We start from the raw sequence: 23,071 nt of genomic DNA, 5'->3' as shown, positions 1-23,071 counted from the left end.
TTACATGCCTCAAACACGAGAAGACAGAGGCCATTAAACTTTTTTTTTTTTACATCACTTGTACTTTAGTGAATTTGAAATAGAAGTGGATCTGTGATATAAAAACCGTGGGGCTCGGTTTCCCACCCGTGCGTTAAAGCATCCAAGCAACTGTATGCCTCCACATCACACCAGGAAGTCCCTTCACCCCTTCCCCTACTCGTGATCGGGATGTGGCTTTAAGGCAGTGGTTATCCTACGTACTATTATGTTTTATAATAGCATAACTAGCTGGGACTTTGGGTTTGGGTTTCTGTTGCTAGGTAACAAAACGAAAGCTTTTGATTGAAGTTTTGAGGCTATGAGGCGACAAGTAAGGGGGAAAAAAAACAGTTGATGGTGCAGTAGTCCGTTCCAGACCAATCAAAGGTGGCCTGAGGGTAACAACACTTCAATAAATGTCTTTTTACTGCTTATGGATGCTAGCCAAGAAAGAGACATAACGCCCATTTCCCCTTATTTATTTGTACATTAGAAGGTATCAACATCTAAGAATCTAATTAAACCATATGGCTTTGCTCATATGAAAGAAAGAAATATATATATATATATATATATATATATATATATATATATATATATATATATATATATATATATATATATATATATATAATGAACTGCTTTATCCCTAATAAGCTAGCTGAGAAATTTAGCGCAATCAAAAAATGGGTTTATAATAGTCACTCGGAAATGTCAAAATAAAGACGAGAACTCACGTCAAAGCACAGTCAACTGTAAAGATGTCAATTGTTTTAACTATTAAGCTAAGTTTTAACATCATGCTAGCTTACCCTCATGCTGGCTTTGCTGTTTCCCCTGTTTTGATGCTTAAATAATGTCAAGAAAGTCTCCGATCTTTTTGTCGATCCGTTTCTCGGACAAACACTAAATAGTCAATAAAATTATTTAAGAAAATTATCAAAAACTGGGGATCTTTTTTTTAAGTGTTTCATAGAAGAAAATCATACCACTGGTTGGAAGCTGGCTAGCAAGCTACGTATAGCACTAAACACAAAACGGGCTTAAAATTGACACTTTTTACTTTAATAAATGTACTAATGAAGAACACAGCCAATTATAATCTCAAAGGGGGTGTCGAGTTGTTAATGGTTTGCTCAGAAAAGCGTCATTTTCATATTAATTGTTAAACTTTTGAGCTAAACATGCTAGCTAATAATGCTAGGTAGCCTATTCTTTATGCCAAACAACACAAAACAGGGAAGTCTTGAAGAAGAATATTTCCTTCTATTTGTCCATCAATTTCTAAATACAAACTATTTAATGATGTGAAGGAGCTTTAAAAAAAACATGCTGCTCTGACAGAAATGATGATGGTGCAAGTGTGGTGACTAGCCAAATTTAGCGTAAACAGGTTGTAAAAGTGTTACTTTTTGATAATAAAAAGTACAACACAGTAGGAAGGTCACGTTGTTGCTCAGGAATGATTCATATTTTTACAGTAATTGTTCACCTTTGAGGTCGCCATTTGAGCTAAACATGAGCATAATTCTAGTTTTAATGTTCTTCCAGTCTTTGGGAAACAAATATAATTGAATAAACCAAAACAAATGTAATACACTAGTTGGGGTTGTGTATTTTTTTTTTTTTACCAGGCTGATCAATGTGATACAAATGTTTAGATTTTGTGGCCATTGCCTAAAAATAATTGAGAAAATAATAGATGCGCTGTGTAACATTAAAGTGTTCCTTTTTTTTTTGTTAGCATGTATGCTAACTCCAAAAACATCCAACTTAAATGACATCTACTCGATAACGAACATTTGATCAGCTATCATTAGACTGAACTTTACACCAAGGCTAACCTCTAAAGATAACTGCTGTCTTGAAATCTATACTGATACAAAGACAGGCGACTTTTAATAAAAAAAATAAAAATAAAATAAAATAAAAAGTAAAAAGCCACTTTATCAGACACACCGTGCCTTCAGAATGGCCCGCATTCGATTACGAAAATCACGTCATAAAATTACAAGAATAGAGTCGTAATTTAGCCAGTGATTTTCTAAATTTCCACACTGACAAACGCACCACGGCTGAAACAAGTCACTCCGGAGAACTGCTAACAAAATTGGCTATTACTATTTACACACAATATATTTGTTAAAAACACGACTGCTTAGATCTCTAAAATGCAAACATTGACCCTCTTAAAATACTTCAATATTACAACTTAAATTCAGAATTATGACTTTCTCATAAAAATCATACATACTTGACTTTCTTCTCGTGCAATTGCAGATTTACATATTTGATTTAATTCTCATACAAATTACAACTTTCCCTCGTAAAATTCCAATTTATTGGCATGATAATTTGACTTCATTCTCATTCACAGTTTGTCTGATTTTGTCAATGTATTACAATTATATTTTGACCTTTAACCTTTATTTTCAAAAAATACAATATCAAATGTCCTTATGAAATTTGCATTCCTGTGGTAATTTATCGCAAAAATTGTGATTTCTTTTTTCAAGATTTTGACTTCATTGGCCCGATAATTTGACTTATTCTCATAAAATCAGGACTTACATAAAAAGTACCACTTTATCATGGGAATTTGACTTTACTTTCATCGTAAAATTGTTGCCTGTTCAACAACCACTTGATCTGGTTCCGGACTCGTGCACAGACTTCGGGGTTCTCACATGGCCCCACCCCAAATTTTGGATTTGGGATACTACAACTTCAATCTTAAACAACTCTCAAAAATAATACAGGGTTAGGGCAAGCTTCGGTTTTGGGGGGTGGGGGGGGGGGGGGGGGGGGGTCTATGACAACCTTCATCCAACTTTGACCAGGTGTCCCTAATAAAGTGGCTATTTAGTTGAACTTTTTTTTGTTTGTTTGTTTGTTTTGTCTGACATCCATGTGTAAACCAACAGCATCAAATGTACACGTTAGTGGTTGGGAGAATAAAAAGGGCGATAAGCATCCTGTTTGTGCTCGGCGGCACAAGCTAACACACGCACACACGACAGGCCACTTTCACCTTGGCGTCCACATCTAAACCAACAAGCACGTGAGTGAGAGGAAACAAAACGGAAATAGAACAAGGCACAAAATAGTCTGTAAAAGAAAGAAAGTGTACAGAAGTTTAGGCCCCAAGCAGTCCAGGAAGGTTTCGAGACAGAAGCTTCGGCCTCTTGTCAACACGAGGCCACGCCAGTCCTAATTTCGCTCCCTCCCACCCACCAAACAATGATCGGAATCTGAGTTGGACAAAATGCTGCCAAAAGCACCACCAGCCTTCCTTCCACACTTTAGATGTAATACTCCTTCTTCTCGTCTGTGTTGTTGTGTCCGCCCTCGGCGTTGATGATGGCCGTGTCGGCGTCGGCCGCGTCGTCCGCCCCTTTGGCTTCGTGCGTGAAGTAAGTGCCTGCGCGCGAACAAAAAAAAAAAAGAAAAGAAAAGAAAAGAAAAGAAAAACACACTCGACAATCCTATCAGGCGGCAACAAAAGACGGCGGGGATGAGTTCATGGTCAAGTGGGATTGGCCGCGCTTTACCTTTGTGTCTGGCGAAGTATCGACCGAGGACAATGAGCGCGCAGAGGATGGCGAACATCACCACGGCAACCACGCCGCCGATGACCGCGTGGTCAAGTTTGGGTGGCGCGCCCTCGCCTGCTCGAGAGTCTGAAAACGGGGACATTTGTTTTAACGTCAACAAATACGGAGCTTGATGTGCACCGCAAATCCAACTCAAGGATTTTATTTCATACAAAAGGAGGACATTTACCATTTTTGCAATTCCGACCATGTGTCAACCATGATAGAAGAAACTGATGGTGAGAGAAAAGTACAGATCCAAAGTATACCACAACATGCATCAAACATGGTGGGAGGGAGTTGAAACCAGGATTTGGACAATTGTCAATTAAAAGTCCCTTAACTCTTTGACTGCCAAAAACGTTTAATAACGTATTCTAAAATACTAATGAATGCCGCCAAAAACGTTGATTTACGTTTATTACGGGGGGGGGTTTCTCAATGGGCAGCACAATGTCTTGTGCAGCGCTGCCTTGTCACTCAACAAAAAATAGTGTCAAAGTCACAAATCAAAACTAATTAAAATTAAATTCCAAAACTATATATAAAAAATTATTTATAAATCCATTATCCCCATGAGAAACAAGGGCTTACTGTACATTTGCCTCAAAAGTAATTGGCACGACATTGTCCGAATACTTTTGAGACCATGTTATTGCATCAAATGGTGCTTCTTTTATTATTGTGTCAATTAAATCTTAACAACGTCTACAAGCTTTCAATAACATCTTAGAGTGTTTGATTTCATCGTGGGCGAAATAAAACCTGTGCCATTCAAATATTGTTTTTGTTTTTTTATTGTGCTAACAGCCATTAAATGATTACACTGGCGAGATAAACAAAATGGGCTTATTTTCTCTCCAAGCGTCGTCACTTGACCTAACCGCCAAGGAAGCTCGGCTCTGAAAGTGCCAGTTTGTGTTGTTTACTGAGAAACAAAAAAAAAAGACAAAAAGAAAGAAAGCAAAGACACGCTACAATGGCACCAGTTGCTCCCGAGGGGGTTGGAGACAGTGTATGCTAAACGGTTTAACTAAAGAGCCCACAAATAGACTATTAAAGCCTTTTGTTCTTACTTAACGATACACACAGCAACTGGATCATCGCGTGGTACCGTTCACTTGCGCGTCTTTTCAGAGCTTCAAGTGCACTCATATTGCGTGCGAGGCTATTCAAACTGTAAACGACGAGAATAACACTACATGCCTTGTTAAATGAGAAAGATGGAATAATTTGACCCCTAATACAACAGCTTCAAAATAGCCAGCTTGGAGTATGGACACCTGTTGTGTTAGCGCTAGCAGTAGCACTGGTGCTAACATATTGATTAATTGATTCATGACAGGATACTCAAAGGGCATTTTCGGCATTATTCCGTTATAAATACCTCTCATGTTGTGTAAAGCCCGTATCCCACTGAAGGGCTTACGTTTGCAAAGCTAGCGAATGTTGATTTGTTGTCTGGGTTCATTCAAGGTCGTAACATTCTCTAAACATTTGCCAAGAGTTTAATGTTTTTTTTTCTTGTCGCAAGGAACTTTGAACAACTTTGAACCTGAGAAGAAATCAACATTCGCTAGCTTCGCAATCGTTCGCCCCCCTCAGTGGGATACATGCTTTAGCGCTAGCATCATTGATTCTAAAATATTTTTGTATCATAATCAAAGTAAATTACATGGTATGGAGGTGCCTGAGAATGCCACACCCCCCCAAAAAAACAAACAAACATTCTTTATAACAATGGTGGACCAGCCAGGACACCTGTTGCATTAGCGCTAGCATTGGGGCTAGCTTATAAGCTTACTTATTTATTGATTGATGTATTTATTTATTAAGATAAAAGTAAATTACACAGTACGAGGGTGCCTGAGAAAATCCTGTAAATATTGGTGGTATACCCATTATGCTAAAACATTTTGTTTATTCATAATATGTTTAGTTATCAAAGTATCTTATAAGCATACGACACTTGACACAGTTGGGGGTGTCAGTGGTGCGAGGGACTAAACATGTTTTAATTATTTTGAATTCTTCTTTTATTATATTTTTGGGGAAAATCCAGGACAACTCACATGTTGTGTTAGTTAGCATTAGCATCAATGCTAGCTATTTATTGATGTATTTCATCTTTCATGATAAAAGTAAATAACACAGTCCAAAAACTAAAATCTTTGATATTAGTGGACCAGCTAGGATACTTGTTGTGTTAGCGCTAGCATCTGTGCTAACATTCATGTTATTCATTCATCACAGTGACTTAAAATCAAATAAGACCAACTGTAGCGGTTGACTCGTAGCAAATAAAACGCTTTCTTCTTTTGCTGGCTGTCACTGGTGTGTCGTTATATAGACCATACATGTTGGTGCTTTTATACCGTCTGGGGATGGGAGGGGGCGTTTTAAGAACTTCCGACGCCGCCTGCAATTTGGGCGAGAGTTCACACGCAATAAAATATATTGGGCTTCATAAGAGGCCATTTGTGGAAGTCATATCGAGCTCCATCATGAGAGACCGAGACGCCAGCCTGCAGATAAATTGCGCCCGGGCGGGGAAATGTGAGGCTGCCTCAGGTGTCACGGAGCATCGCTCGCTCACATTAAGGCGCATTTATTCCCACACTCCCGCACCCCGGAAAGAACAAGGCAACGTTTGAAGCCTTTACATGTCCCGGCCCAGAATAGCACCGAGGCACTTATCAATCGTCTACGATGGGCGCGCACTGGGAGTGATGGAGGTGTGGCGGCCGACGGGGGTGTGGAAATGGCGCCACTGTTCTTTGCTGCATGAGAGAGCAGCTCAATTTGCCACCAATCTCACTAGTCATGCTCTCCACTTGGACGATTCCGTTCTAAGACACCAGCGGAGTGACGATGGAGGAACAATATCTCAGAGTTTTTCTTTTTTTTTTTTTCCGGTTCAGAAGTCTGAATGTGAGAATATGCATGAATGGCACTTTTTTTTTTTTCCACAGTCCCACCTGATGGATGTAATAAAGTACATGTCCTTGTTAGGAGGCAGACGTTGAGCAACTTCAAAGAAAAAAAAAATAGCTATAATCCAATAATGGTCATTAAGCTGTTTTCTTGGCAACTTTTGGTAGATGACACATGAAAGAAAAGGGAGAATTGGTCACCCCCTAAAAGTGTAATAAATAAATAAATAGTTTGCCACAGCGCCACCCACGGGTTCTTAGGAAGCACTGCTCCTACTGCTGCACCATGTAATTGCTGTAAAAAGTCCGCACGGCCGTCCTTAAAAAGCATAATTTGTCATAAACGCGAGCGAGATGAAACCAATTAATGAGCTTTTTTGTGGAGTTCGGTTCCGCATGAGCGCCCCCTCCTCTTGGAATGAACCACGTGCCGAGATTTGGGCGTGCGTGCAAGGCGCGGTGTGTTTACTGTGGCGGGGATGCCAGGAAGCACGGCCAAGTCCCCGAGGAGAAGGAAAAACTGCACTTTAATGAACACCCGTGCACTTAAAAAAAAAAAAAAAAAAAGGAAAAAAAAAAAAAAGGAAAAAAAAAAAAAAGGAAAAACAGGCGGTTGCACAGTCCTGTCTGCAGCCTTCGAAAAACTCCGCCGATTCTCCTCCACTACCTTCTTTCTCCCCCTCCTCCCTCCCTGCCCTCACCTTGCCCCCTGCCGTCTTTCATTTGACACATCCGCCTGGAAACATGCCTCCGCACACCTAGGGAGAGTTATTTTAACAGGTGAAAAAAAAATAAACAAAAAAGCCAGGTTGTATGCTCCCGGAATGAAGCAAAAAGAGAGAAAAAAAATGTTCAGACGTAAAAACCTCCACGAAAACATATTACATTCAGCATTGTGCGCCGCAGCTCTATGTCACTGTCCAAGGTCATATTCAAGCTGTCATGCTTTTCGCTACAGCCCACAATTCTAGTCAATAAACTATTTCCTTTAAAAGTCATGGTATTGTGCTATGTGTACTTATAACAGTAATACGAATTACTTATGGTGGGGAATCATGAATCAAATCATCAAGAATGATAGGAAAATATAAATCTATCCAACAGAACAAAAACAGTACATACTGTATGTTTGGGGGGGGGGGGGAGTATTTTTTTGCAAAGAAATTTCAACAAAGAGAAAATATGGCACTAAATCACAAAATTGTGACATTTGGCCTTTTCTTTCATCATGAATTGATTTTTATCAAGTGGTATACTTTTTTTTTTTTTTTTCATGTTAATGAAAACATTTAAGCAATGCATTTCCACATTTACTTCTTTAACAAGCTCTACTACTATTCAAGTACATCAAGTACACTCATCCTCATTGACTCCATCACACCGCTACAAACGTGCATTACAACACAACACTTGTTACACAATGCCGCATGGAGCGTTCAAGTGTTTAATGAAATGATTTTAAAGCGTAAGGCTGCCTACAATGTGCTCAGAGATGGAGGTGAGGGGGTTAACGTACCTGTCGTGATGAGGCGTTAACTCATTCTTTTGTGTATGTGTATATATTAGGACGGTCAATCAATTAAAAATTGTAATTCTCATCAATTGTGAGTTTATATGAGGGATTATAATTTAGTTTGAGTTTCGGTGGTAGGCCATATTAAAATATCTAACAATGTCCGTTACCGTAGAAGTGAAGCTGTGTAACTTAAGCCAGTTGGAGTTTGCAACACTGCAAGCATCAAATAATCCTAAACGTTTTGTATCTATTTTCGCACTCTTTCCTCCTTGCTCACACGTATTTCTATGCCGTGACAGTCTGTATAGAACAATTATCACATCACCAAATGTGTGACATATAATTAATTTAATAATTAAAAAACAATCAATATAGTGAAGCTAGAAGAGAAGCGTGTAATGTCAAGGGATGAACAAAGCAAATTCATGAAAAACCTAAAATTGAATTTAAAAAAACGAGTTAAAAAATGGCACTGATTTGGATATTTAATCATTTGTTTGTAGTTTGCACGTCTTAAACATATGTGAAATCTGCCCATGCACTACTTGTATTGGATTTATAGAAAACTAGACATTGCAATTTCTGGAGAAATTGTGTGCGAATGCTGAAGTGATGAATGAAAAAAAATGTAAACGTGGAATGATTGTCCATGAATGATATGAAATATTATAATATGGTGAAAAATATGCAATATGTTGGTGTATCAATGTTAGAAATTGTGTGGTGAATGCTGAATGAAAAAAAAAGTTTGGGTTCATGACCGTCAGGTCAAGTGTCTGTTTGGAATTCATGTAACAGCATCTAGTTTCAACTGGTTTTAAGTCATGTGACAGCTATGTGATGTCAGGAGCTTTGTGATGTCAATCTTTAATCCTTTACTTAGTCACAACCAATCAGATCGATTCACTGTCTGTAATACGGTCTGTGAAGTGTGTGTTTGTCGGATTATTGCCTCTGTTCCTGTGTGCATCTCCACAGCCCGAGGAGGTTTGGCATCTCGTGATTCTCGATGCAACTCTTGTTGTTGTTTCTTGTCTAGTCAAGTTATGTGAATAAACAGTTAAAATCTTATTTGTGTCTGCGCTTTGGGACCCAACCTCAGAACATAACAAAAACAAAATGGAGACATGGAATGATTTTGAACGATACATAATGATATTGATGTGGAATGATATGAGATGAATTGGAATTATGTGGAATGGTATTGGTGAAAAATGTGCACCAATGTGTTAGTAAAAAAAAATGTGTGATGCTACTCATATTGAAAAATAAGGAACGATGTGGAATTATGAATTTCATTGAAATTGAATGCATTGGAACGATGTGGAATGAGAAAAATGTGAAAAATTGCAAAATTACTGGAATGTTGAAAATTTTTCTCAAGGTGACCCGAATGAGCTGAACATTTGCAATTTTGAATGAGAAATTTGTGGAATCTATGTTGAATGCGCAATTGGGAATGAATAGGGAATATATATAAATACTATGGTTTGATTAGGGCTGCGTCTAAAATATCGATATCGAATCGATATTCCTTTTCATAGCCCAATATCGATTCATAAAACCATGAATCGATACTTTTAATGCAGTTTTTAATGTGCCAAATACAGCCCGACCGATTAATCGGCCACTGATTATTATTGGCCTTCAAATATCGGCCAAAACAATCGGCCAATTGAGCTAAATATTTTCCCCTTAAATTGTTATCGAAAAAAAGCCGAAGTTTCCGACGCTGTGAAAGTACCCTGAATGCACCATTTTGCTCGCGTGCCATTAGCAACTACCAAGTGTGTAGCGTACGTTATTCCGGTTATTCTGCTGTTGTCCCGAAGCGTCGTTTAAGATGTTTCATGACACCGCAGTTGGACTTAACTGTAAAACGAAATACACAACGTTAAGAATTACATCCACTGCATATTTAAATACCAAACACGCTTTATTTTTGAAACTTCACTAGCCTGGGGCTAACGGGAAGTTAGCCAATGCTAATGGGAAGGTAGCATCGACTTTGGGAGTGTTTTTCCTTCAAATAATGAATCGAATCGATTTTAGAAGTCTGAATCGATACCCAGCCCTAGGTTTGACAACAAAACCAAAATTGGCATGACAAAAAAGTCTGCGCCTTAAGTTTGACACCAGTGTCTGTAATTAAAATGAACCAACAGTGCCAATTGTAAATTCTTTCAAGTCAAGACAGCAAACCAGATTTATTTGGCCTGCTTTTGTCTTCCACTACTTTTCCGCTTCTCAATGCTTTCTGGCTGACTCATCCAGGTCGGCGGTTTGAATGTGCGACAAGGCAGGATCCTGTCGGGATCAAGAGCCGGATCCCCAGGAGAGGTTCAATAAATAGACGTGCGCGTGATACATATCCCCACTATGTGTCACATTCAAATGTCATATATTATTACAACAGACAGCAGCGTGTCCTGCCTCCCTCTTGTAATAAGCACAATTTGATGATGTCTGTAATGCGGCTGCTTGTCCATGTTGTCAGCGAGGCACCGCTCGCCGTTCCGTGCGGGAGCGCTGACATGCCCGCGACGACATCTTGACAGGATGTGAGCAGGCCGCCGGGGATTTATGGTGGTGGTGTGGCGGGGATCAAGGGGATTTGCAAGTAATGCCCACGTCTGGGTGATGGAGAAAGCAGCTCTGCGCCACATACTTGACCGTGTCACCTCTCGCTTGTCTTTGTACATGTATGTTTTTCCTCTCGTCATACAATTAACACCAATTATGGCTGTAATTCCTGGAGCATGAAATTTTCCTGAGAAATGTGAATGCCATAGACATCTCTCTGGAAAATATGTCACGCTTGAAATGTGAAATGAATCAATTAATCATGTCAAAACACGTACCACTTGTTGCTGAGCTTGCCAGTAATTAATACCAAGTTAAAAAGATACATAAATAAATAAATAAATAAATGGCTTTCAAGTTTTGAAGTCATAAAGTATAGAACAGCTAAAATATACATACTTCTGAACTGCAAGAAGAAAAAGAATAATATTAAACTTAAATTTGGATTTTTTTTTAAAGGGATACTTGACTCATTGAGCCATTTTCAGCAGTAGAAAGTTAATATTTAGTCTATAATTAATTATAACTAACTTCATTATTTTTTATGTACAATTAGTACCTTTATAAAGTATTTTTTCTACTTGCTGTCGACTGATGATGACATCACCTGTTGCTGAGGAAGTAGGTAACGACCAATCATGGCTCAGTTTACTGACCAAACCCAGAAAACAGGTGAGCCATGATTTTTTTAAATTTATTTATTTATTTATTTTTAGGTGAGCCATGATTGTTAATTTGTTACCTACTTCCTCAGCACAGGTGATGTCATCATCAGTCGACAGTGGAAAAATGACTTTTTAAAGGTATTAATTGTACATGAAAAATGAAGTTATCAAATTCATTCCGGACAAAATATTAACATTTCACTCGTGAAAATTGTTCAGTGAGTCAAGTATCCCTTTAAACATCTTTGTTCTTAATTTTCATATTTGTGGATTCAATTATTTTATGGTAATTTGCCTTTGGGTATTTTATTATGCATTAAAAAAAACTATTTATCAATTTATATGATTTTACTATTATACGTTCGAATGAAAATTTGTTTTAGTCTGTAGACTACAGACAATATACAGTAAATTCCACACACTTAGAATGTCATTTAATGGTATTTACTGTATTTGCAGGTAAAAATAAATAAATAAATAAATAAATAAATAATAATCATATCTAAAATGATCCACTATTTGTGTTTGGTTTTATTTTTAGGTTTGGTCTCTCTCAATAGCCTTTTTGTTTTTGTTATTTGTCCACCTGATTGCAAAGGTAGTATTAGTAGATCGCATAACTTAAATAAAATAAATAAATAAATTAATTAATAAAGCCTATTATCCAAATAAATGTTCAAAAAAAGATTCCAAGCTGCATGGGTGGCCCAGAATTTTAGGCACTGGTAGCGCTCTGCCCTCCCTAATCAGAGACATAATCGTCGCGAGGCACCGATGCCCAAGTGGACCGCCCCCAAATATCGCCCAAAGAAAAGGTACATTTCAGTTTCTTGTTGGCTGGCTCAACGAGATCCTGGGGTAAAAAACGTTTGGGCACTCCTGACAGAAACATTATATATTACACAAATGACCTTGATGTAGCGTGAATGACTTTGCCGTTGATAGGGTAAATCCTTCACCGAACGGACTTGGTACAATGGAGCAACAGTTAAGAATGAACTGCCGGCCTGTCAATAGCCATTTGGCAAAGCAAAATCGAAAAACATCCGCATCTTTTGTGTTTGATTCGAAAAGGAAAGAAGCAAACACGAGATGAGGAGCGAGCGTACACGGCTAACCTTTAACCAAATCATTTGCACTCAAGCGCCGCAAAATTGGACTTTTCATTGCCGCCGGTTCTCCTGTTAAATAGATTCCCGGCAGTCTTTGTAACAACCAAGGATAATTTGACGATGCACAAATGTTGTGATTTAAGAGGGGGGGAAGAAAAGAAGTTGAAGGTCTGACTGCAATAAATAAAAATGTGAATGAATGAAAACTGTGTCGTTGAACCATCCTCAAGTTGTTTATGCCAAAAGATCACGGGCAATCTGTATTTTTGTTCCTTCTTCAAATATTATTGAAAAATGTGGACCAGGGAGGCTTCATGCAACATCTAATGTGCAGTTTTTGTAATTACTGGCAACTTGCTCCATGAGAACGCAACATTAGCGTAATGAAGCGCCACTTGAGGCTGGGCTGGCACTAGCAACCTGTTCCTCCTAAGGGACCAATTAAAAAAAATAAAACTCACTCACTTTCTTTATTAAACAAAAATAAACTGGAGAAAATCAACTGGGAATCACACTAAACAACGGTACAGTATGAAAGGGGGGGTGGTGGGGGTGGGGGTGGGGGTCGGTTTGAATAATTACCATTTCTAAACTATTCCTTAATTTTTTCAAATGAAAAGGCAACGACACGCCCGAGACGTCCAAGTGGACGGCACTCTCGTAAAATTCAACAAGAACTCCGAGACTGAACATTAGTGGAATCATGTCGGACGCTCATATAATGGGCACAAAAATGGACTCCTCACACTCCATCTGGTGCGTGATTGCCACATTTGTTAGGAAAAAAACAAAAAAACCTCCCATGTGCTAGTGTGAGTAAACAGAAGAAAACAAGGCATGTAACGTGCTAGTCAAAAGGAAAGAGAAGCGAGAAAACAGAGGCTTAGCTGGGCGAGCTAAACACACGCACACAAAAAAAAAAAGTGCACACTTTTTATATCTAAACACAAGAAATCCTTAATTTCTCAGTGTCACCAGCCTAATAATGCTAGCACTCAATGAAAACGACTATTGACCGGCTATCAAAAATTAGCGTTACACAAACACACATAGCCTACAGACAGTAATAATAATAATAATAATAATAATAATAATAATAATAGTGTTATATATTATTCCTAATCTGTGAAAAATGAGTTTCAGCAATGATGTTTACCACTTTCTTCTTCTACTCTTTATCTTGTATTTCCATGCATGCACCACACTGCCCCTAAAAGGCCAAAGCATGAACAGCATATATTTTATTTTACTTGCTACTATTTTTTTTTCTAGTTATTCAATTATATTTAAAGTGGAGTTGAAGAAATACAAAAAATGTTGAAATCACTGAATCGCGATGTCAATATCAATCCATCAAGTCCGATCAGCATGACCTGAGAAAACCTGCACATTTCAACCGTAGGCTCCTTCAGACGAGGCTGGAACAAGGGAGGCGAGCTCCCGAGCTGCCAATCGAAGGGGATATCGTCTGTTCAATCAAGCCGACAACCTAATTCCATGTTCCGTATGGGGGCAGGCTGCCCAAGAGCATTGACGGCGTCTAGTGAGGGCTTAGCCGGGATATGATGTCCCTGCCTCGGATCATCTCCGAGCATCTGATGGCTTGGGAGAATTATCTCACCCTGCTCCCGAGCCGAGGATTCTGGGTAATCTCTGCCATCGTTAAACACTCGTTTTCGCAATCATTTCTTCATTCGCCCAATCTAATCATTATACAGTGCGACATTGACTTATTATTATTATTATTTTTGCTGTGTCATGAACGAAAAATTGAAATTATGTCATTGTTATTAGATAATTACAGAAAACAGGATCTATGTAAGATAGTGGCCCTTCAGTAATAAATATTGTATACAGCGGGTTTTTGTTTTCCCCTTATATTTTTAACATTTAATTTTTTTTTCCCAACCCATATTTTGGTCAAAATTAGTGTTAATTTTGAGTTAATTTAAAGTTCCTATCACACCACTGTTTTTTTTCAATTAATTAATTAATTACTTAATTAATTATTATTATTATTTATTCATTTAAAAAAAAAAATAAACACGAAATTAATGATCATCCCTTCCTTGGAAAGCCTGTACCGGGGGAATTCCAGTTGCAACGCAGCAGACACGTCCATGTCAAAATTTAGCAGTAATAAATTGAATAATAATGCATTTATTTGTGGAGACTGGGGTCAAATTGTATACAATTTAAAAAAAATTTGCAGAATTTCACAAGTTACGCCATGTTAAAGATTAGATAGAAAAATACACTGAGCTGTCACTGTCTTACAAATGCAATTATGCCAACTAGTGGCAGATAATAACCACAACACAATTAATTTTTTTTAATAGTACAGCACATCTTTTTAATTGTATGAATTATAAAATTACTGTATCAATTACTACAAGTTGGAGCCATATTTCTATTAGTTTAACATTGTTTCCACATTTATGCTAACACGTGTATGAAAATTGAGAAAAAAGGATTTATTATACATTTTATTGTACATTTAGAAGAGATATAAAATTAGCGATTAATCGTGAGTTAGCTATTGAAGCCATGCAATTAATTACGATGAAAAATGTTAATTGCGTGATAACCCTACATTGTCCGCATCATTGCAGATTATTACGCTCAAAATCAGCCCCAGCTCACCCACAATCAGGCATTATAGAAAAAATTGCCCAATCTTGCCACAACATAGCAAGTTGCCAACATGCTTGGATAAGTCTGATAAATGTTTTTATGTTTAATATGAAACTTATTGCAAGAAACTTTCAAACACATGAAACAAGAAGTACTCTTTTGAAAAGGTTGACTTATCTCCCTCCCGAGAGGTTTGCAGGCGCGCACAAAAACACCCTTTGAGACCCGACAATTTGAACTCTTTTGAAACTTTTCACAAACATGAAACAACACGGCAGACGTTTATTGTGGCGTTTGCTCCCGCGCTGCAGCGGCAAGAAAGAAAAGGGGCCTTGTCAACCCAACTCAAAGTCGCGTCGCAGACGACACAACAACTGACACTTGACACCGACTCAAAAGGCCTTTGTGTGCGACATGCTGCTTCATGTCTTTGTGACTGTACGTGTGACAATTACAAATACGTCTGCGCCGTACACACTGGGCGGCCTGTGATTACAAACCCGGTTAGATCTCAGCCGGGGGTGCCCGTGGCGCCACGGCAGCTGTTTAATGAAAATTGTGCTTTATGTTACAGCAGGTCTCACTATTTTTGCCACGTTATGCTGATGAAGGTGCTGCAAAGCAATCTACCGGCAGCCAGCTTAGCGTGGCCCCTGTGACAGGACGTTTAGAGGAGTCGCGAAATGCGACAAGGCTCAATTACATCCTCCCAGCATGCACTGAATAAATTGCGCTAAATCCCCCTTTCGTCTTTCACGATGTTACAACCGGGGGGGGGAAATAGATGATGGCTGCCTTTGGAAGCGGAGGGCTCACTGGGAAAAGTGCAGCGTAATACACCGTGGAGTATTAACAGTTTGTATCATCAGCTTGTTAAGGAAAGAGTGAAAAGAAACTGAGAATAAGCTGTAAAGAGAATGGAGAGAGAAAAAAAAAAACAGAAAGCATGACTGCCAAGATGTCAATCACTTGCACTCTCGTGCTGACCGTTGCCTAAATGATGCAAAATTAGGTGACCCAAAAACCCTTTAAATTGTGTGTACTTTCCAGAAAACAAAACATTAAACTAGCAAATTATGTGTAATAGTAACATCCTCTCCCAAGTATGTCATGTTATCAACGTAGCAGACGTTGACTTGTTTACAGTGCTAATGCTAGCTTACTAGAGCTAGCGCAGCTATTTTGTTGCCGGACAGCGTTCTTTATGACTCGTTTTCACAAGTACGCATGCCAATATTAAAGGCCATATTTCAGAATTGTGCTCGTGCTCATGCACACGTTAGCTTAGCAATTAGCTAATCATACCTTTGTGAGTATCATCTTGTCAGAACAGAAGTCGATCTTACTCGCTGCCACGGAGGCGATGATTACTGACTTAGCTCGTTGCTAGTTAGCTAGTGCAGCAAAAGGAGCATCAAGCTTGCCTCAACCTCCAACTGCTCGCTGTAGGTGGCATCCATTCCAGGTAAGTTTTTTGGGACCGTCACGACGGTTGATTCTCAGCTTTGCTTGTCAATGTGTTTTGATGAAGCCTCTAAAATTCAAATTTTACGTTTCACTGCGATGCAAAATCACAGATTTTTTTTAAAGGAACTATTTTCATATTAATTGTAAATTATTGTCACAACTTTTCATAAAAACTATATATAATATAATTAGAATTGGATGATGTTTTTTTTCAGTGAAGATTAAATTTTTTTTTTTTGTGTTTCACATTATAAAGGCAAATTTAGAATTTTCTAAATATCACTAAGTAACATACTAAGGGTTTGTACGTAAAAAGTTGACCATGTTGTGCACAGATTGGTATTCTAATCCTTTGAACTTACATCAGTTGAGTCTCCCGCTACTATTGATAAAGGGACCTGTTCTTTAAGCATATTTTTCTGCCCCCTTTTTTTTTTTTTGAAAATGTCACAACGTGGCATATCCAAATGCCACCTCCCTGGGCGTCCTCGCCACATGTGTAGCCTTGACATTGCGTTTTAAAACGCAGCTGCTATTGAGAAACATTCAAAGCCTAATCAAACGTACAACATTGTGTGTAGGGCAGGTGGGCCAATGATCTGTCTTTCATTTACTTAAATGATTATTGATGTATTTTTTTTTGTTTTTTTTCTGGCCTCACAAAGACAAAATGTGGAGCTGTATGTGAGATGTAAAGGGTTTTCTCATATGACGGACGGCCGCGGATGGCGAGATACAGCTGCAGATGCTGATAAGATAGAAGAGTGCGGGGCTCAAACACACGACTGGGGTGGCACTGACGGCACCCTGCATCCTGTCCTCAATGTCACCCATCAGCGCCTATCTGATGAGAACTTCCTGTCCGCACACACACACTCACGCACAGTGGGCACAACGGTGGTAGTGGTGTGGTGGTGTACAGTACCTTGCGTGTTGACTGGGTTGGTGGTGGGTGTGGGGATAGTAGTGGGAGCATCTAGATGAAAAGAGTAAAGAAAAACAAAAAATAAAGAACATGTATAAGAAATAAGAAAGACAAAGAGTAAAGAAGACAAAGCCATTGATGACAAGAAGCTTTTTAAAATGACATGATTTTTTTTTGGGGGGGGGGGGAGCGACAGGTGCGGGTTCATCAGAGGGACTAAAGTCAGCTAAAGCTAGGTGGCGGCTAGCTACAGCTAATACAAAATGCTATGTTTATAGAGGAAGGAAATACTGAAAATGACTACAAAGTCTGTTTTTTTTAAACACCGTTACTTAAAATATTACCTAGACAGTTTTAAGATGGTGACTCTACAATTAATTAATACACATCACATTTTCCCCAATGTTAGCCAACTGGGTTCCACTGTAATTGCATTGGCAACTATAAATTCCAAATATGCACCAGTACCATACAAAACATAATACGTAAAATAAATCCACTCAATAAATCCCCTACAACCCCAACGCAACAAAAACAAGACAAGTCACAATGAAAACTCCCGGGACAAAGCTTATGTTCCAGCTAATAACAATGGTGTCAACTTTAAATCAATGCTAATTATCCGGCGTTACCAGATTAAGCTCTGACAACCACATGGGGAGGGCGGGGAAACAAGTTTAGCGACAACAATGGAGGATGTCGTGCGTTTCTCTGATAGGCTCTGCAACTTCTGCAGTCGTCAGCTAGCTTGGCGCGAGACAATAGCGGCACGTAATGAGCCGTCTTACAGTCTAATAGATTTCAGTGTCATGCCATTTGTGCTGAGAAAATGTACATTTCCTCAAGCGTTTCATGTCCAAGCCGTACTGTTTGGATGGTAGCAGAAATAAACGCTGATGGGAATGGCATAAACCATGGCAGAAAATCATTACAAGTGGCATCGTAAGGGAAATTCTTGTCGTGTTCAAGTGTACGGCATCATATTGCGAGCTACAAACTTGCAATACCTCTCTTAAAACTGCAAGTATGGAAAGTTGTTTGCAGATTTATTTGATATCCTTGATACAAAGCTCCAGGTTTGTTTTTTTTGTCTTTACTTGTAAGAATCAGCACACTTAGGAGAACAAATATGGTGTCTTTCCATTCTACATACAACCCCATTACTGTATCCAAATTATTTATGACCATTTCACAGTGTATTAGCATCCTCTATTGGTTAACAAAAAAAAAAAAAAAGGAAAAAAAAAAGTTATTACAGTCAAGCAATGACATTTTCCCTGTCAATAGTCACCACAGTCCCTACTTGTAACATTATACAATTTGACTAGTTAACATCTAGTGCTTCTTAGTAGCACTAGCAGCGCACAGATGTCAACTAATGCTGTGGTCCCCAACCACCCGGCTGCAGACCACATTGGACCGGGCCGTACAGTTGAAAAAATAAAATAATAATAATAATAATAAAAACCTTACAGTAGTTCCGGTTTATTTATTAGAAGAGGCTGAAAAATATTTCTTTTGAAAAGTGATGATTCTCTCTGTTACATCCGTCTATGATGGACTCTTGACGCAAAACGTTATGAGTAAGACCCTTATATTTCTTAAGAAAATACAAAAGCCCTACTAATGTACACAAATATTGCACAGTAGGTGATCGAATAAATTAGTAAAACACAGTTGCACCCTACTCATAATACTGACATGCATATATTATTTATCCTCTGTGAAGAATGACTGATATTACGGCAGTGTACTGAATTGTGACCCTCGTTTCCATGTACTGTATATCCTGACGACTGGACCATTTGGCCAAAGCGTAAGGTGAATTGTCTTACTAGTGACTAGTCAAGGATATATCAAGGAATAAATGTGCCCGACTTAGCATATGGTCCTTCTCTTGAATCAAAATGCACACAAAAGGCACATTTCTGAACGCAAGTCATACCGTTACATCACAATCTGTCGCATTTCCCTGTCACAAAACACAGTTCAATATCACCATTTCCCACCATCTCGCCGGGTAATTAAGTCGGAGCGCCGATGAAACCACCGAGGTGATCCCCAATCGGGGACTGCCTGCGTCGCCACACGTCGTCGATTAAGACCCATCGCTAACTGGCAAACATCATCACGGGAAAAAGGCGGACGTCGGAGGGCGACTGAGGTAAACGGCGGCGCCGATGGGGGGGCCGCCAGGTACCTCATCAGGAGGATATATGGTGGGGGCTGCACGGGGGAGGCAAAGATAAGCGCGACCCCTTGCTGCGGGAGAGTCACAGCGGGGGGAAATTGGCTGGCCGTCTCCCTGCGCTGCGACTGTCTGCATTCCATCAAAAGACCGCAGCAGGGGGAGCGCACACTTCCAAACTAATGATAAAACATCAAGGATGGTGTAATGCTGCCGCCGGCGAAGGAGTGTACGGGGGAAGGTATCATGGGATCGTGGCGAGATTCCCCTCTGACAGCATTTGAAGAGGAGGGCGAGCGCCATTCCGCTCCCGGTGACCGAAGGCGGTCTGATAGCAGAAATGTCAGCATGTGGAAAAAAAGGGAAATTGGCCATTCAGGGGTTGAGGGTCTTCACAAAGGCCGTGATAGGATGTGGCACATATAATATCAAGGCAAACAGGAATTCTCCATGGGCAATTTCCCAGCCTGGATGACTTGGTGCCTGTGTATTATGAAGGCACAGGTATGAGTGTTTGTGTGGACGAGGCCAGATTTCCAAACACCCAAGAAAAGATCAAATTTGACCGGCAAGTCAAACAAAAGCTGTGAAATGTGTTTACATGCAACACAACTCTTCCTTGTATTTGTTTTCATTTGGTTTTAGACTTCATAGATAGGTTGCGGTTGGCCGGGCTTTTCAAATGCAGCACACTGCATTCAAGGGAACAAAATCATATAAAGAAACATATTTCATGAGCACATTCTGTTAAAAGCTAATCTGACGAGAACCGTGGTTATGTTAAATGGGATTTTATTAAATGACATGTACAACAACAACAACAACAACAATAATAATCATGATAATAATAATAATAATAATAATAATAATAATAATAATAATAATAATTCGGGCGTCCGCCTCCCAGTACTGAGGACTTAGGTTCGAGTCCAGGCTCGGACCTTCCTGGGTGGAGTTTTCATGTTCTCCCCGTGCCCGCGTGGGTCTTCTCCGGGTACTCCGGTCTCCTCCCACATTCCAAAGACATGCACGGCAGGTTAATTGGGCGCTCCAAATTGTCCCTAGGTGTGCTTGTGTGTGTGGATGGTTGTTTGTCTCTGTGTGCCCTGTGATTGGCTGACAACCAGTTCGGGGTGTACCCCGCCTACTGCCCAAAGCCAACTGGGATAAGCTCCAGCACCCCCCCTCCCCCCCCTCCCGTGACCCTTGTGAAGAGCAAGCGGTTAAGAAAATGGATGGATGGATGGACAGTTTACATTCGAATCTGATCCGGATGAAACTTGGCTTCACAAGATATTCTTTCGAACACACAAAGCAAATTTGGACAACATTTGAAATAGAGAAACCAAATTGAAAAATTAGACTTGTAAATTGGTCATTTATAAAATATAGTTATTGATTTATTTAATGTGAATTTTTTGGGTTTATTAGATCATTCAATTATGTGATTAAAAAAAAAAAAAAGAGAGAGAGAGAGAGAGAGAGAGAGAGAGAGAGATTTAATGACTGACATTCATGCAACCCGTTACTACCAACTAACTTATCTACATACCTACTTTGTACGGCGTCCCCCAGGGATCACTTCTCGGACATCAAACATTAGCACAACAATGTCATTTTAATAACGTTAATGTCACACCCATCTATGTAAAGCAGCCTGAGGTTCCGTTTCATTACTGTGTCGCAGATTCTACCCATCCATTCATCCATTTATCCATCCATAGATCAGCTGCGCTGACAGTTTTTCCACATGATGAAAACCGTAACCCCTTTGAGCGCTGTCTGCACATCTAACGTAAATATACAGCCAATCTTTGACTCTTGCTCCGTGGAGGATTTACAGGTCAAAGAAGTCAGCGTCGGGATAAACAGTGAGCAGGCGAAGGCAGCATGGATGTGAATGATAGGAGCATAGAGAGAGAGGGAGGGAGGAAAGATGTCAATCTATCTGGCTCTTCTTTGTCCTATGCTGCAGACCAACATGACAAATGTCCACACACAATACAACAGAACTTGATTTGATGGGGATTTACACACACACCTGAATGGTGAGGTGCACAATGAAAGATTCATCACTTCTCGCAAAATAGTGTGAATAATCAAAAAGTGAAAACCTGCACTGGTATCTGTGTAAAAATGGAAAAAAAAAAATGAAAAAAAAAAAATAAAAAAAAAAAAATGAAAAAAAAGTGGTATTGAATATCTCTCGTTTTGATGTACACTCAACGTTAGGACTGTTGGGAACTCGAATGTGCAGTGTGGAAAAAACAAAATGGTTATATGACTAATCTAATCTAAAAGCGGTAGTCAAAGATATGGTATCACATAGAGATCACTACTAGGACCCTTTCATTTGTGCAAAAATAAGGTAAATTCTGTCTGTGGTAATTCTTGTGCATATGTCATGGAGCTGTATGCGTTTGAAATTATACTGGATTTATATAATTGCAGTAACTTTCCGGGTCTGTGGGCTGACGTTGCAACCTGATCCTCGGATCTGGTTGCTAGGAGATGTAACTCTAATGAAATTGAATTAGAATTACAAAAAAAACAAAAAAAAAACAAAACATTTTATGTTATTAGCAGCAACTGCTGCTATATGCATCCTTAAGAACTGGAAAAGTGTTGATTCATGCACCTAATTAATGAACTTATGTCATACTGTACACCAGAATTTTTTTTTATGCTCAACTCAAGGAAAACTAGTAGACTTGGACTATTTTTTTTTTTTTAATATAGTGACCCAGCTTGATACAATTTCAGATTGTTGATTTTTGTGTTTTGTTATTATTTATTATTTTATTTGTATAACTCCTTTGTGGAGAGAGGAGTTTATTTATTTACTTATTTTTATTTTGTACATTTTTTGTTCTGTTTTCATTTTGTTTGTTTGTTTGTTTGCTATTGGAAAGTTTGAAAATTATAAATCAAATTTTTTGGGGGAAAAAACCAACAAATTCTCTATCTATAAATCCTCTCTCTGTCTGTGTCTTTCATCAAACTTGATCAAAAATAAAAGTAGCATTAAAATGTATTTCAACCGAACCAAATGGTCATAAATAAAAAATAAAATAAAATAAAAAGTATACTATATTCTCAATTTTTCTTGATGAGAAAATCTGAACAAATCGATGTTTTAAACAGCAGAGAATCACTCAGAATGCTGGCCACATGGGACAACGCCTTAGAAAAGGGCTAAATGACCACCAGATAAACAATAGGTTTTCAAACAGAAGCCCGGCAGCCCAAATCATAATGGGGGTATTGGTAAAGTGGCTAAAGAGAGTCTGACTGACCTCAGTGCTAACCCTAAAGTGGAGCATGCTGAAAAATAATTGGTTAAGTGGCTGCAAGAAGACACTTACAAACAAAAGACAACACAAAGACATCAACTTAAAAATGTCAATTTGAGCAGACATGATAATGAAATTAAT

At 38.9% G+C, this 23,071-nt stretch overlaps 1 protein-coding gene across 4 annotated transcripts in view; it reads right to left on the bottom strand.

The window, feature by feature from the left end:
- Positions 1–613: 613 nt before the first annotated feature.
- cadm1b (cell adhesion molecule 1b) overlaps positions 614–23,071 on the bottom strand; it is a 203,960-nt gene continuing 181,502 nt past the window's right edge. For 3 of the 4 annotated variants that reach the window (XM_077541805.1, XM_077541804.1, XM_077541806.1), the window contains 3 exons: positions 17,450–17,500; positions 3,573–3,701; positions 614–3,442 (listed from right to left, as the gene is read on the bottom strand). In XM_077541805.1, coding sequence (XP_077397931.1) covers positions 3,324–3,442; positions 3,573–3,701; positions 17,450–17,500 — 299 coding nt within the window. In that variant the 3' untranslated portion in view covers positions 614–3,323. The remainder of the gene's footprint in view (positions 3,443–3,572; positions 3,702–17,449; positions 17,501–23,071) is intronic. The other variant, XM_077541807.1, reaches the window with a different exon arrangement.

Source organism: Festucalex cinctus, chromosome 13 (assembly GCF_051991245.1).
Source record: "Festucalex cinctus isolate MCC-2025b chromosome 13, RoL_Fcin_1.0, whole genome shotgun sequence".
NCBI lineage: Eukaryota > Metazoa > Chordata > Actinopteri > Syngnathiformes > Syngnathidae > Festucalex > Festucalex cinctus.
The sequence above is the reverse complement of the archived record's forward strand: the minus strand, read 5'-3'. Positions and strand labels throughout refer to the sequence as shown.